Here is a 15,178-nt window from a genome sequence, read left to right as displayed (position 1 = left end):
TTTTTGTGAATCTGCAGCGTTTTTGTACCCATTCCATTATAGAAAACCGCAGGGGTAAAAAACGCAGCAAATCCGCAAGAAAACCGCAGCAAAAACGCACAAAAAACACTGCGGAACCGTACAAAAAACGAAACAAATCCGCAGGTGCGTTTTCTGCCAGGAGAGGCAGAATCCGCACCAGAAATTCCTAAGCCTAATCCACAACGTGTGCACATAGCTTAAAACTCTCCGAACAGCGTCGTAAGGAGAGACGCGCCCAGGGTCTCTGTTTTTACTGTGGTAGCTCCTCTCATCTTCTCCGAGCCTTCTCATCTGGAAAACTCCTCCACCTAGGTCAGGTAAGAGAGGCCTCCCTAGGTGCAAGTGAAACCTCTAAACCCCTCACATTGCCTGTTTTGTTGCATATTCAAAATAAACATTTTTCTATCGGGTGCAGCGGGAAATTTTATTAGGTTAGAGGAGGTTATTAAGTTTTCTGTCCCTGTTAGGTCTTTAGAGAATCCTCTTTTTCTCGCTTCCGTAGACGTAAAACCTTTGCAGGAGACTATAACTCAAGTTACGCAGTTAGTAGAGCTTCAGGTAGGGGCTCTTCATAGGGAGATAATTTTGCTTTTTGTTTTAGCCAACATCTCTCATCCTATTCGTCTCGGTCTTCTGTGGTTGCGGGTTCACAAACCCTTCTTAGATTGGCATAGGGGCAACATTCTTCATTGGGGAGATTCCTGTCGGACTCGTTGTCTGCTGCCGGTGTGTCCTGTGGGTGTCCCCTGCTCCTCCCCCATTCCTTCCGGGTTGCCCTCTGTTTATTCTTCCTTCGCTGATGTTTTTGACAAAAACCCAAACGCTCCCTGTACAGTGGGTGGTGCTATCTGGTCCACTCGTCCTCGGAGGATCTGATGCCATGACCCAGAGGGTCCACTACCCAAGTTCAAAATAGTTGGGGAGTGTTCATATGGTATCACTTGCAGTGGACTCACATACCTACAGATCAACCTTGAGCTTTATCTAAAATGCCCATTGTCACGAATCCCTACTCCGTGGTGTCACTTATTCGTCACGTGCCTGCTCTCACACGTGACTTGGGATGGTGCCTGCAAGGTTTAATCTATCTCCCCATTCTCAGTCCCAGCATTTAACCTCTGTCCTATGCTGTAATGGGAGCATAAATCACACACTGACCCAGGCCACATACCCGCTCATACGCGCTGCCATCACTCATCGAATACACGGGCGATGAGTCCCGGAACTAACAATAATACTAATAAAAATATGTCTATCACTCATAAGGCTCACACACCTTTAGGCTATTGATTCTTTTAGAATCTTCAAGGTTCAACTTGTTAAAGTTTTATACTTTAATAGCAAAAAGTTCAATGCTTACAATAAAAAAAGGTATAAAAATATGATAATAAAAAGACATACAACGTATGCAAAACAGTGTCAAAATAAACAGGAGAAAAACTTACAGAAATCATCTAACTGGTAGTTTGCTTTCTGCTCCCCGAGGGGGGTGAATGGAGTTGGTGGAACACATCAGCTTCTCAGGCTGCCCTCACATCTGAACACAATTCTCTGTCTGCAGCCTAAATTTATAACTTTGGTCTGAGGTCAGGTTTCTAGACCGGCCTCCCATGTTAATATCATAATTGTGGTCTGTTTGATTGGGCCACGGCCACTCTACTAATGAATATATATTATTTTCCTCTTGAGACTCTTGTGACCAGGTTCCCAGGAATACATCACCTCAGGCCTCAATTTAGCATCTCCCCTCCAAGACCTCAGAGGTGCCAAATGTTGCTTTTCTTCTCGGCCCTAGCTAGACCCCCTGGTGAGATATGGAGACAGAATTTCTACTAGTCCCAAGGAAGTACCTATTAACACCTAGGTGCGACTTGCCTTCAGGACAGATGTTACATTATCACTAGTCACACATATAACCATAGACATATGTCCCTACACATTATATATATATATATATATATATATATATATATACACTGTATACATATTTCACCACACCTCCCATCTTATGAACGTGCATGGCGGTTGACTTACAAGTCAGCTCCCGAGCACGTATCTGGTTCTGCCCCATCTTGGCGAGACAGGCCATCAGCATTGCCATGATCAACTCCCTTCTTGTGCTGAATTGTGAAATTACAGCCCCCCATAGAATGTAATACAGCCCCCCATAGAATGTAATACAGCCCTCCCACATAGAATATAATGCAGCCAGCCCACATAGAATGTAATGCATCTAGCTCCCCATAGAATGTAATGCAGCCAGCCCCCCATAGAATGTAATGCAGCAGCCCCCATAGAATGTAATGCAGCCGCCCCCCATAGAATGTAATGCAGACAGCCACCCATAGAATGTAATGCAGCCCCCCCATAGAATGTAATACAGCCCACCTCCCCATACAATATAATACAGCCCACATAGAATATAATGTAGCCCCAGAGAATGTAATACAATGTAATACAGCCCCCATAGAATGTAATGCATCTAGCTCCCCATAAAATGTAATGCAGCCAGCCCCCCATAGAATGTAATGCAGCAGCCCCCATAGAATGTGATGCAGCCAGTCCCCATAGAATGTAATACAGCCAGCCCCCATAGAATGTAATGCAGCACAGCCACCCATAGAATGTAATGCAGCACAGCCCCATAGAATGTAATGCAGCACAGCCCCCATAGAATGTAACGCAGCACAGCCCCATAGAATGTAATGCAGCAAGCCCCCATAGAATGTAACGCAGCACAGCCCCATAGAATGTAATGCAGCAAGCCCCCATAGAATGTAATGCAGCCAGCCCCCCATAGAATGTAATGCAGCACAGCCCCATAGAATGTAATGCAACCAGCCCCCATAGAATGTAATGCAGCACAGCCCCATAGAATGTAACGCAGCACAGCCCCATAGAATGTAATGCAGCAAGCCCCCATAGAATGTAATGCAGCCAGCCCCCCATAGAATGTAATGCAGCACAGCCCCCATAGAATGTAATACAGCCAGCCCCCATAGAATGTAATGCAGCACAGCCATCCATAGAATGTAATGCAGCACAGCCCCCATAGAATGTAATGTAGCCAGCCACCCATAGAATGTAACAGCACAGCCCCATAGAATGTAATACAGCACAAGCCCCATAGAATGTAACGCAGCATAGCCCCCATAGAATGTAATGCAGCCAGCCCCCATAGAATGTAATACAGCCCCCCATAGAATGCAATACAGCCCACCTCCCCATAGAATATAATACAGCCCCCATAGAATATAATGTAGCCCCCAGAGAATGTAATAAAATGTAATACAGCCCCCCATAGAATGTAATACAGCCCTCCCACATAGAATATAATACAGCCCCCCATAGAATGTAATGCAGCCAGCCCCATAGAATGTAATGCAGCCAGCCCCCATAGAATGTAATGCAGCCAGCCCCCATAGAATGTAATGCATCCAATTCCCCATAGAATGTAATGCAGCCAGCCACCCATAGAATGTAATACAGCCAGCCACCCATAGAATGTAATGCAGCACAGCCCCATAAAATGTAATACAGCCAGCCCCCCATAGAATGTAATACAGCACAGCCCCATAGAATATAATGCAGCCAGCCCCCATAGAATGTAATACAGCCAGCATCAATAGAATGTAATAAATCCCCCCATAGAATGTAATGCAACACAGCCCCCATAGAATGTTATACAGCACAGCCCCCTTGGAATGTAATACAGGCAGCCCCCCATAAAATGCAATGCAGCATAGCCCCCACAGGAAGTAATGCAGCCAGCCACCCATAGAATATAATGCAGCCAGCCACCCAATAGAATGTAATGCAGCCAGCCCCCGTAGAAAGTAATACAGCACAGCCCCCATAGAATGTAATGCAGCCAGCCCCATAGAATGTAATGTAGCCAGCCCCATAGAATGTAATGCAGCACAGCCCCCATAGAATGTAATGCAGCCAGCCCCCCATAGAATGTAATGCAGCACAGCCCCCATAGAATGTAATGCAGCGAGCACCCATCAAATGTAATGCAGCCAGCCCCCATATAATGTAATGCAGCCAGCCCCCCATAGAATGTAATGCAGCCAGCCCCATAGAATGTAATGCAGCACAGCCCCTATAGAATGTAATGCAGCCAATTCCCCATAGAATGTAATGCAGCCAGCCCCCAATAGAATGTAATGCAGCCAACCCCCATATAATGTAATGCAGCCAGCCCCCATATAATGTAATGCAGCCAGCCCCCCATAGAATGCAATGCAGCCAGCTCCATAGAATGTAATGCAGCTAGACCGATAGAACGTAATGCAGCACAGCCCCCATAGAATGTAATGCAGCGAGCACCCATAGAATGTAATGCAGCCAGCCCCCCATAGAATGTAATACATCACAGCCCCCATAGAATGTAATGCAGCCAGCCCCCCCATAGAATGTAATGCAGCACAGCCCCCATAGAATGTAATGCAGTGAGCACCCATATAATGTAATGCAGCCAGCCCCCATATAATGTAATGCAGCCAGCCCCCCATAGAATGCAATGCAGCCAGCTCCATAGAATGTATTGCAGCCAGACCCATAGAATGTAATGCAGCACAGCCCCCATAGAATGTAATGCAGCCAGCCCCATAGAATGTAATGCAGCACAGCCCCCATAGAATGTAATGCAGCGAGCACCCATAGAATGTAATGCAGCCAGCCTCCATATAATGTAATGCAGCCAGCCCCCCATAGAATGTAATGCAGCATAGCCCCCATAGAATGTAATGCAGCCAGCCACCCATAGAATGTAATGCAGCCAGCCCCCATATAATGTAATGTAGCCAGCCCCCCATAGAATGTAATGGAGCCAGCCCCCCATAGAATGTAATGCAGCACAGCCCCCCATAGAATGTAATGCAGCCAGCCACCATAGAATGTAATGCAGCCAGCCCCCATAGAATGTAATGCAGCCAGCCCCCATAGAATGTAATGCAGCCAGCCCCCATAGAATGTAATGCAGCCAGCCCCTCATAGAATGTAATGCAGCACAGCCCCCATAGAATTTAATGCAGCCAGCCCCTATAGAATGTAATGCAGCCAGCCTCAATAGAATGTAATAAATCCCCCATACCCCCATATAATGTAATGCAGCCAGCCCCCCATAGAATGTAATGCAGCCCAGCTCCCATAGAATGTAATGCAGTGAGCCCCCATAGAATGTAATGTAGCCAGCCCCCATATAATGTAATGCAGCCAGCCCCCCATAGAATGCAATGCAGCACAGCCTGTTATGACCTGGTGGTTAGGACAATAATGGACCTGGTGGTTAAGAGCACACGGAAAGACCTGATAGTTACAATAATACAGGGCAAGCTCTGGGAAGTGGAAACTCTGCTGACCGCAATCCCTAATCCTATCACACACACTAGAAATAGCCGTGGATTGCTCCTAACGCTCCCTATGCAACTCGTCACAGCCTCAGAACTAGCTAGCCCTAAAGATAGAAAAATAAAGCCTACCTTGCCTCAGAGAAATTCCCCAAAGGAAAAGGCAGCCCCCCACATATAATGACTGTGAGTTAACATGAAAATCACAAACACAGAGATGAAATAGATTTTAGCAAAGAGAGGCCCGACTTACTGAACAGACAGAGGATAGGAAAGGTAACTTTGCGGTCAGCACAAAAACTACAAAAAAAACCACGCAGAGTGCGCAAAAAGACCCTCCGCACCGACTCACGGTGCGGAGGCGCCACCCTGCATCCCAGAGCTTCCAGCAAGCAAGACAAAAATCAAAGTAGCAAGCTGGACAGAAAAATAGCAAACAAGTGAAAAACAAGCAGGAACTTAGCTTCTGCTGGAGAAGACAGGTCACCAGAACGATCCAGGAGCGAACTAGACCAATACTAGAACATTGACAAGTGGCATGGAGCAATGATCTAAGTGGAGTTAAATAGAGCAGCCAGCTAACGAATTAACCTCGTCACCTGTGGAAGGAAACTCAGAAGCCGCAGCCCCACTCACAGCCACCAGAGGAAGCCCATGGACAGAACCAGCCGAAGTACCATTCATGACCACAGGAGGGAGCTTGACAACAGAATTCACAACAACAGCCCCCATAGAATGTAATGCAGCCAGCCCCAATAGATTGTAATAAATCCCATATAATTTAATTCAGCCAGCCCTCATAGAATGTAATACAGCACAGCCCCCATAGAATGTAATACAGCACCCCCAATAGCTCCACAATCCAGTTATCACACATTGATTTATTTAATAAAAAAAAAAAACACTCCTCACCTCTCCTCGTGACCGCGCTGCTCCCGGCTCCGGTCTCAACAACTGCAGTCTGCCCACCCGACACACAGCAGGTGCGCGATGATTTGACATCATGGCGCACCCGCAGTGTCAGCGCGAGGCAGAGCGGGGAATGATGGGAGAGGGAGCGACAGCAGATGCTCTCTCCTCCATCATTGTATTCAACTGTACCGGCGTCATAGATGCCGGTATAGTTAAATGCAGCGGCACTGGCGGCGGGGGGGGGGGGGGGAGTTGGCACTGGGGGGGAGTCGGCGCTGGCAAGCGGCCTGACTGCCACCGGCCCTTCTGGCATTTGCCAGAAATGCCCGATGGTCAGTCCGGCCCTGCTTATAAGCGTAAATCGGTTGCTGGCATCGGAACAGGAAAATGCGAGGGTGCGTTGGAAAGTAAGTAAAATGGTTTGGCTTTTTAACATTTTTCTGATGGGGGCCGTGCATACCAGAATGGAGATGGGGTCCTGCATGCAAGGATAGGGATGAGGGGGCCATGCCTACCAAAATGGGGATCAGGAGGCCATGCATAACAGGATGGGGATGGGGCCATGCATACCAGAATAGGGATTGGTGCCATGCATACCAAGATGAGGATGAGGGGGCCATGCATACCAAGATGAGGTTGAGGGGGCCATGCATACCAGGATGGGGATGAGGAGGCCATGCATACCAGGATAGGGATGAAGGGGCAATACATACCAGGATAGGGATGAAGGGGCCATACATACCAGGATAGGAATGAGGTGGCCATACATACCAGGATAGGAATGAGGGGGCAATACATACCAGGATAGAAATGAGGTGTCCATACATACCAGGATAGGAATGAGGAAGCTATACATACCAGGATAGGAATGAGGAAGCTATGCATATGTCATGACCCACAAGGGTCGTTCCAGTGGACGGCACAACAAACACCAACAACGGGATGGAAAAAGGGAGAGGAAGGCCCTAACAGTAGGGAATGAGGGATGGGACACCTACTAACACAACCTGTGCCTATCCCTAAGCTCTTCTAACGCCCTATGTGGGTCTTTCTCCACGTCGCCGTCGCATGCCTAGTCCCTAGCTGTCACCTCACTATACCCTGGCAAGTGCAATGGCCGGCAACGATGCTAGCCTCACCAATGCAGAGCTATCACGAATCCAAAAATGAATTGTGACCGCATACCAGAATAGGGATGAGGGGGCAATGCATACCAGGATGGGGATGAGGAGGCCATGCATACCAGGATAGGGATGAGGGGGCCATACATACCAAGATAGGGATGAGGGGGCAATGCATACCAGGATAGGGATGAAGAGCGATGCGTACCAGGATGGGGATGAGGAGGCCATGCATACCAGGATAGGGATGAGGGGGCAATGCATACCAGGATAGGGATGAGGGGGCCATGCATACCAGGACAGGGATGAGGGGGCCATACATACCAGGATAGGGATGAGAGGGCCATGCATACCAGGATTGGGATGAGGGGGCCATACATACCAGGATAGGGATGAGGAGCCATGCGTACCAGGATAGGGATGAGGGGGCAATGCATACCAGGATTGGGATGAGGGGGCCATGCATACCAAGATAGGGATGAGGGGGCAATGCATACCAGGATTGGGATGAGGGGGCAATGCATACCAGGATTGGGATGAGGGACCCATGCATACCAGGATAGGGATGAGGGGGACATGTATACCAGGATGGGGATGAGGGGACCATGTATACCTGGACTGGGGAGATATCTACACATATTAGTACAGAATTTACCACATTTTTTGCTTCAATATTTTTTCTATTTTCCTTGTCTGAAACCTAGGTGTGTCTTATGGTCCGGTGTGTTTTATAGTTCGAAAAATACAGTAGTTGTATAAGTAGATTACTTTAGTGAAGAAATAGAATATACATATGGCCTCTTCTATCCAGACTCCAGCTCTATGAATTTATGCACATAGATTGTTTTTAGACCAACAGACACAAACATGGCAATACAAAAATAGCAACAATATAATATTTTTTTAATATAATGTAATGATTTTTGTCTCACCCCAAGGTAATACTTCACAGGATCATTTGTTTGCCGAGTTTTATGCCCAATAATAAAGGAACATATAAAAAGTGCAGGTATAGAAAATATGTTCATAACCATCTGTAAAAATATTGAGGCTGTAAAGTGAATACTCCAACGGCCTCACAGACCTTGAATGTCTTTACATGCCTGTTTATGCTCAGTTCCTATCATGAAAACTTTTTTGCATCTGAGTCTATAAAATAAGGTCCAGAATGTATTACGATAACCCTACACTTAAATTCATTTTATTCTTAGTCCATTTTTTGAGAAATTCCTCCAAAATGTAGATATTGAGACCAAGAGAATGGCAGTATTGTTGAACATACCCTCTTCACCATGACCCTGTCCTCTTTCTTTTAGGATGGTGAATCAGATTTCTTTTCTTCCCTCCATCCTTTACTGTTATAGCTGTATATCCAACAAAATCATGTCTCTACACACTCAAAAAACTTGAGAAGCAGGAATTGAAAAGCACTTTCTGTAGATTTTTGCATCTATCTCAGTCCCAGGATAAGGTGGTGGTGGGACATCATGCGAAGCGTCCATTGCCACAGCTTGTGCATATGACGGGGGTCCATTCTCTGCTGTAGGAGATAAAGTATTCTGCAATGGAACCAATTCTTGTGTCCTGGATCGGACGGATGTAGATCTGTTCTCATGGTCTTCCTCTGGACTATAAGAAAAATAAAGCACACACCCAGTTAAGCACTTGAAGGTTTTCGGATCCAGCTAATATCCACTCGAATAAATTAAACATCTATTTAAACATTTAGGCATAAGTAACACATGTAGCAATAATAATAATTATTATTATAATGTGCTGTCATAGAGAAAAACATAACAAGGCATATTTACTAATGTGTGTACTCATCAACTTTTGACATCAAGTTGTATTTATTTTTCCATCTCCCTAGGAAAGGGACATGGCTTAGTTGAAAAAGGGTATGGCTTATGAAGAAAATGTGACAACATGCTCCAAAATATATGCACAAAAAGACAATGGCTGCAACCAATAAGTGCTCAGCTACTTTGTAATTGCAGTAACTATGGCATGTGACTACTGAGGCCACTGACAGGCTGCAGCAGTAATAAGGACTGGTGAGGACCACCAGAGTCCATTCTGGATTGGTAGTTGATTGAAGAGCTGTTCTTTTTTCAAGTAGTTGGAAAAGCTGTGCAATTAAAGCTGGTTATGTGGCAACATGCTTGCCTACTGTTGATAAGGCATCTATCTTTTTGCAGAACCCCAAATGTACCCAGGAGCAATAATTTCTGTGAGGTTTTGGGAAGCTTTTGCTCTCCTGTGAGATGTACCATCTTCACCAGAAATCTGGGAGGTTCTCCCAGTGTTGGCAAGTATGGATTCAGGCTTTGCTAAAATTTCTGGTGCCTGTTCGCCATAAAACTCAAACCAAGGCAAATGTTCAGTATGTGCAATTTATATAATCCACATGGCCCATAATATATTACTGCTGCATGGGGTGAAACTAATAGACAGGCAGTCAACTCTTATGTGTGACTATCATGAATCTTACTTGTTTGTATTATTTAGCTACGATACAGCTCTGCTATTAGATTCTTGAATTTATGGAGTTATAATTTGGTCACTGTAGAATCATAGAACGGATGGGACCTCCAGGGTCATAGCAACATAGTAACATAGTAACATAGTTAGTAAGGCCGAAAAAAGACACCTGTCCATCCAGTTCAGCCCACACTCCATCATAACAAATACCCAGATCTACGTCCTTCTACAGAACCTAATAATTGTATGATACAATATTGTTCTGCTCCAGGAAGACATCCAGGCCTCTCTTGAACCCCTCGACTGAGTTCGCCATCACCACCTCCTCAGGCAAGCAATTCCAGATTCTCACTGCCCTAACAGTAAAGAATCCTCTTCTATGTTGGTGGAAAAACCTTCTCTCCTCCAGACGCAAAGAATGCCCCCTTGTGCCCGTCACCTTCCTTGGTATAAACAGATCCTCAGCGAGATATTTGTATTGTCCCCTTATATACTTATACATGGTTATTAGATCGCCCCTCAGTCGTCTTTTTTCTAGACTAAATAATCCTAATTTCGCTAATTTATCTGGGTATTGTAGTTCTCCCATCCCCTTTATTAATTTTGTTGCCCTCCTTTGTACTCTCTCTAGTTCCATTATATCCTTCCTGAGCACCGGTGCCCAAAACTGGACACAGTACTCCATGTGCGGTCTAACTAGGGATTTGTACAGAGGCAGTATAATGCTCTCATCATGTGTATCCAGACCTCTTTTAATGCACCCCATGATCCTGTTTGCCTTGGCAGCTGCTGCCTGGCACTGGCTGCTCCAGGTAAGTTTATCATTAACTAGGATCCCCAAGTCCTTCTCCCTGTCAGATTTACCCAGTGGTTTCCCGTTCAGTGTGTAATGGTGATATTGATTCCCTCTTCCCATGTGTATAACCTTACATTTATCATTGTTAAACCTCATCTGCCACCTTTCAGCCCAAGTTTCCAACTTATCCAGATCCATCTGTAGCAGAATACTATCTTCTCTTGTATTAACTGCTTTACATAGTTTTGTATCATCTGCAAATATCGATATTTTACTGTGTAAACCTTCTACCAGATCATTAATGAATATGTTGAAGAGAACAGGTCCCAATACTGACCCCTGCGGTACCCCACTGGTCACAGCGACCCAGTTAGAGACTATACCATTTATAACCACCCTCTGCTTTCTATCACTAAGCCAGTTACTAACCCATTTACACACATTTTCCCCCAGACCAAGCATTCTCATTTTGTGTACCAACCTCTTGTGCGGCACGGTATCAAACGCTTTGGAAAAATCGAGATATACCACGTCCAATGACTCACCGTGGTCCAGTCTATAGCTTACCTCTTCATAAAAACTGATTAGATTGGTTTGACAGGAGCGATTTCTCATAAACCCATGCTGATATGGAGTTAAACAGTTATTCTCATTGAGATAATCCAGAATAACATCCCTCAGAAACCCTTCAAATATTTTACCAACAATAGAGGTTAGACTTACTGGCCTATAATTTCCAGGTTCACTTTTAGAGCCCTTTTTGAATATTGGCACCACATTTGCTATGCGCCAGTCCTGCGGAACAGACCCTGTCGCTATAGAGTCACTAAAAATAAGAAATAATGGTTTATCTATTACATTACTTAGTTCTCTTAGTACTCGTGGGTGTATGCCATCCGGACCCGGAGATTTATCTATTTTAATCTTATTTAGCCGGTTTCGCACCTCTTCTTGGGTTAGATTGGTGACCCTTAATATAGGGTTTTCATTGTTTCTTGGGATTTCACCTAGCATTTCATTTTCCACCGTGAATACCGTGGAGAAGAAGGTGTTTAACATGTTAGCTTTTTCCTCGTCATCTACAACCATTCTTTCCTCACTATTTTTTAAGGGGCCTACATTTTCAGTTTTTATTCTTTTACTATTGATATAGTTGAAGAACAGTTTGGGATTAGTTTTACTCTCCTTAGCAATGTGCTTCTCTGTTTCCTTTTTGGCAGCTTTAATTAGTTTTTTAGATAAAGTATTTTTCTCCCTATAGTTTTTTAGAGCTTCAATGGTGCCATCCTGCTTTAGTAGTGCAAATGCTTTCTTTTTACTGTTAATTGCCTGTCTTACTTCTTTGTTTAGCCACATTGGGTTTTTCCTATTTCTAGTCCTTTTATTCCCACAAGGTATAAACCGCTTACACTGCCTATTTAGGATGTTCTTAAACATTTCCCATTTATTATCTGTATTCTCATTTCTGAGGATATTGTCCCAGTCTACCAGATTAAGGGCATCTCTAAGCTGTTCAAACTTTGCCTTCCTAAAGTTCAATGTTTTTGTGACTCCCTGACAAGTCCCCCTAGTGAAAGACAGGTGAAACTGCACAATATTGTGGTCGCTATTTCCTAAATGCCCAACCACCTGCAGATTTGTTATTCTGTCAGGTCTATTAGATAGTATTAGGTCTAAAAGTGCTGCTCCTCTGGTTGGATTCTGCACCAATTGTGAAAGATAATTTTTCTTGGTTATTAGCAGAAACCTGTTGCCTTTATGGGTTTCACAGGTTTCTGTTTCCCAGTTAATATCCGGGTAGTTAAAGTCCCCCATAACCAGGACCTCATTATGGGTTGCAGCTTCATCTATCTGCTTTAGAAGTAGACTTTCCATGTTTTCTGTTATATTTGGGGGTTTGTAACAGACCCCAATGAGAATTTTGTTACCATTTTTCCCTCCATGAATTTCAACCCATATGGACTCGACATCCTCATTCCCTTCGCTAATATCCTCCCTTAAAGTGGACTTTAGACAAGACTTTACATAGAGACAAACCCCTCCTCCTCTCCGATTTTTACGATCCTTTCTAAACAGACTGTAACCCTGTAAGTTAACTGCCCAGTCATAGCTTTCATCTAACCATGTCTCGGTTATTCCCACTATGTCAAAGTTACCTGTAGATATTTCTGCTTCTAGTTCTTCCATCTTGTTTGTCAGGCTTCTGGCGTTTGCGAGCATGCAGTTTAGAGGATTTTGTTTTGTTCCAATCTCCTCACTGTGGATTGTTTTAGAAATGTTCTTACCTCCCTTCTGAGTATGTTTTCCTGGGTCGTCTTTGTTCGAGTCTAATGTTTTTCTTCCCGTCCCCTCTTCTTCTAGTTTAACGCCCTCCTGATGAGTGTAGCGAGTCTTCTGGCGAATGTGTGTTTCCCAGGTTTGTTGAGGTGTAGTCCGTCTCTGGCGAGGAGTCCATCATACCAGTAATTCACACCGTGGTCCAGGAATCCAAATCCTTGTTGTCTGCACCATCGTCTTAGCCAGTTGTTTGCATCAAGGATCCTGTTCCATCTCCTGGTGCCATGCCCGTCTACTGGAAGGATAGAATAAAAAACTACCTGTGCATCCAGTTCCTTTACTTTCTTCCCCAACTCTTCAAAGTCCTTGCAGATTGTCGGTAGGTCCTTCCTTGCCGTGTCATTGGTGCCAACATGTATCAGAAGAAATGGGTGGACGTCCTTGGAGCCTTACGGCGCGCGGTTTGGTGATGCTTTCGAAGCAGCTGGTCCCGGCTGTATCCAACGATCTTCTAGCTTAGGGAGACTTCGCTTCTCCCAGAAGGCACCTGGAATATGCAAATTAGCCTCCTGAAGCTTGAATCCCGGGTCATCATGTCAAACCACCTGCTCAATGTAGGATTCGCTAAACCATCTCAGACAGATGTCTATCCGGCCTCTGTTTGAAAACTTCAATTGACGGAGAACTCACCACCTCTCTTGGCAGTCTGTTCCACTCATTGATCACTGTTATGATCTGGTGGCCTAGGAGCAGCATGTGACGTACTCTGGAGAAGGTGGTACCTGTACTGACCGCAGACCCTGAACTTAGCAGCGCAACTAGAAATAGCCATGGGATGTACCCAACACTCCCTAGACACCTCGACACAGCCTAAGGACTAACTTCCCCTAAAGATAGAAACGGGAAAACTATCTTGCCTCAGAGAAAATCCCCAAAGGATAGACAGCCCCCCACAAATATTGACTGTGAGAGGAGAGGGAAATGACAAACATAGACTGAAATCAGGATTAGCAAAGGAGGCCTTACTAGCTAAAAAGAAAAGATAGTGTTATGAACAGGTAATTCAGAACCACAATGGACATTGAAGTTCAGAGCACACAAAGTGACCTGACAATTACCAAAAACATAGGACGAGCTCTGAGACGTGGGAACTCTGCTGACCGCAATCCCTAATCCTATCACACCACACTAGAGGTAGCCGTGGATTGCGCCTAACGCTCCCTATGCAACTCGGCACAGCCTGAGAAACTAACTAGCCCTGAAGATAGAAAAATAAGCCTACCTTGCCTCAGAGAAATTCCCCAAAGGAAAAGGCAGCCCCCCACATATAATGACTGTGAGTAAAGATGAAAACACAAACACAGAGATTAAATAGATTTAGCAAAGTGAGGCTCGACTTACTGAATAGACCGAGGATAGGAAAGATAGCTTTGCGGTCAACACAAAAAAACAACCACGCAGAGGGGCAAAAAGACCCTCCGCACCGACTAAAGGTACGGAGGTGCTCCCTCTGCGTCTCAGAGCTTCCAGCAAGCAAGAAAAACCAATATAGCAAGCTGGACAGAAAAAATAGCAAACAAAAATAACACAAGCAGAACTTAGCTTATGCAGGATAGACAGGCCACAGGAACGATCCAGGAGGAAGCAAGACCAATACTAGAACATTGACTGGAGGCCAGGATCAAAGCACCAGGTGGAGTTAAATAGAGCAGCACCTAACGACTTAACCTCGTCACCTGAGGAAGGAAACTCAGAAGCCGCAGTACCACTCTCATCCACCAAAGGAAGCTCATAGACAGAACCAGCCGAAGTACCACTCTCAACCACAGGAGGGAGCTTGGCCACAGAATTCACAACAGTATAGGAAAAAGAACTATGCGGTCAGTATTAAAACACTAGAAAATATCCACCACAGAAAATACAAAACTCCACATCTGACTAAAGACATGGAGGGTATATCTGCATCTCCAGAGATACCGCTTGGCTGCAAAAAATCCTTACACAGACAGGCTGGACAAGACAAAACATGAAAATGCACTGAACTATAAGGCCCACAGCATGTGGACAGCAAAAACAAAGCCAGGACTTATCTTAGTTGAAAAGCACAGCAAACAGGAGAGACCAGTAAGGGATGTGAATCCTCCAAAAACAATGGACAACTGGCACTGACTAAAGGATCAAGCAGGACTAAATAGCTGAGTTCAAGTTGCAAAAAG

The 15,178-nt window shown here is 45.0% G+C and overlaps 1 protein-coding gene across 1 annotated transcript in view; it reads right to left on the bottom strand.

Moving 5' to 3' along the window:
• Window positions 1-8,294: 8,294 nt before the first annotated feature.
• Window positions 8,295-15,178, bottom strand: part of PRRG4 (proline rich and Gla domain 4) — a 169,269-nt gene continuing 162,385 nt past the window's right edge. Inside the window, exon 6 of the mRNA XM_069738852.1 lies at window positions 8,295-9,037. Within this exon, the coding sequence (XP_069594953.1) occupies window positions 8,806-9,037 (232 nt within the window). The 3' untranslated portion in view covers window positions 8,295-8,805. The remainder of the gene's footprint in view (window positions 9,038-15,178) is intronic.

Source organism: Ranitomeya imitator, chromosome 9, assembly GCF_032444005.1.
Source record: "Ranitomeya imitator isolate aRanImi1 chromosome 9, aRanImi1.pri, whole genome shotgun sequence".
Classification (NCBI taxonomy): Eukaryota; Metazoa; Chordata; class Amphibia; order Anura; family Dendrobatidae; genus Ranitomeya; species Ranitomeya imitator.
This window is presented reverse-complemented; position numbering and strand designations above follow the sequence as displayed.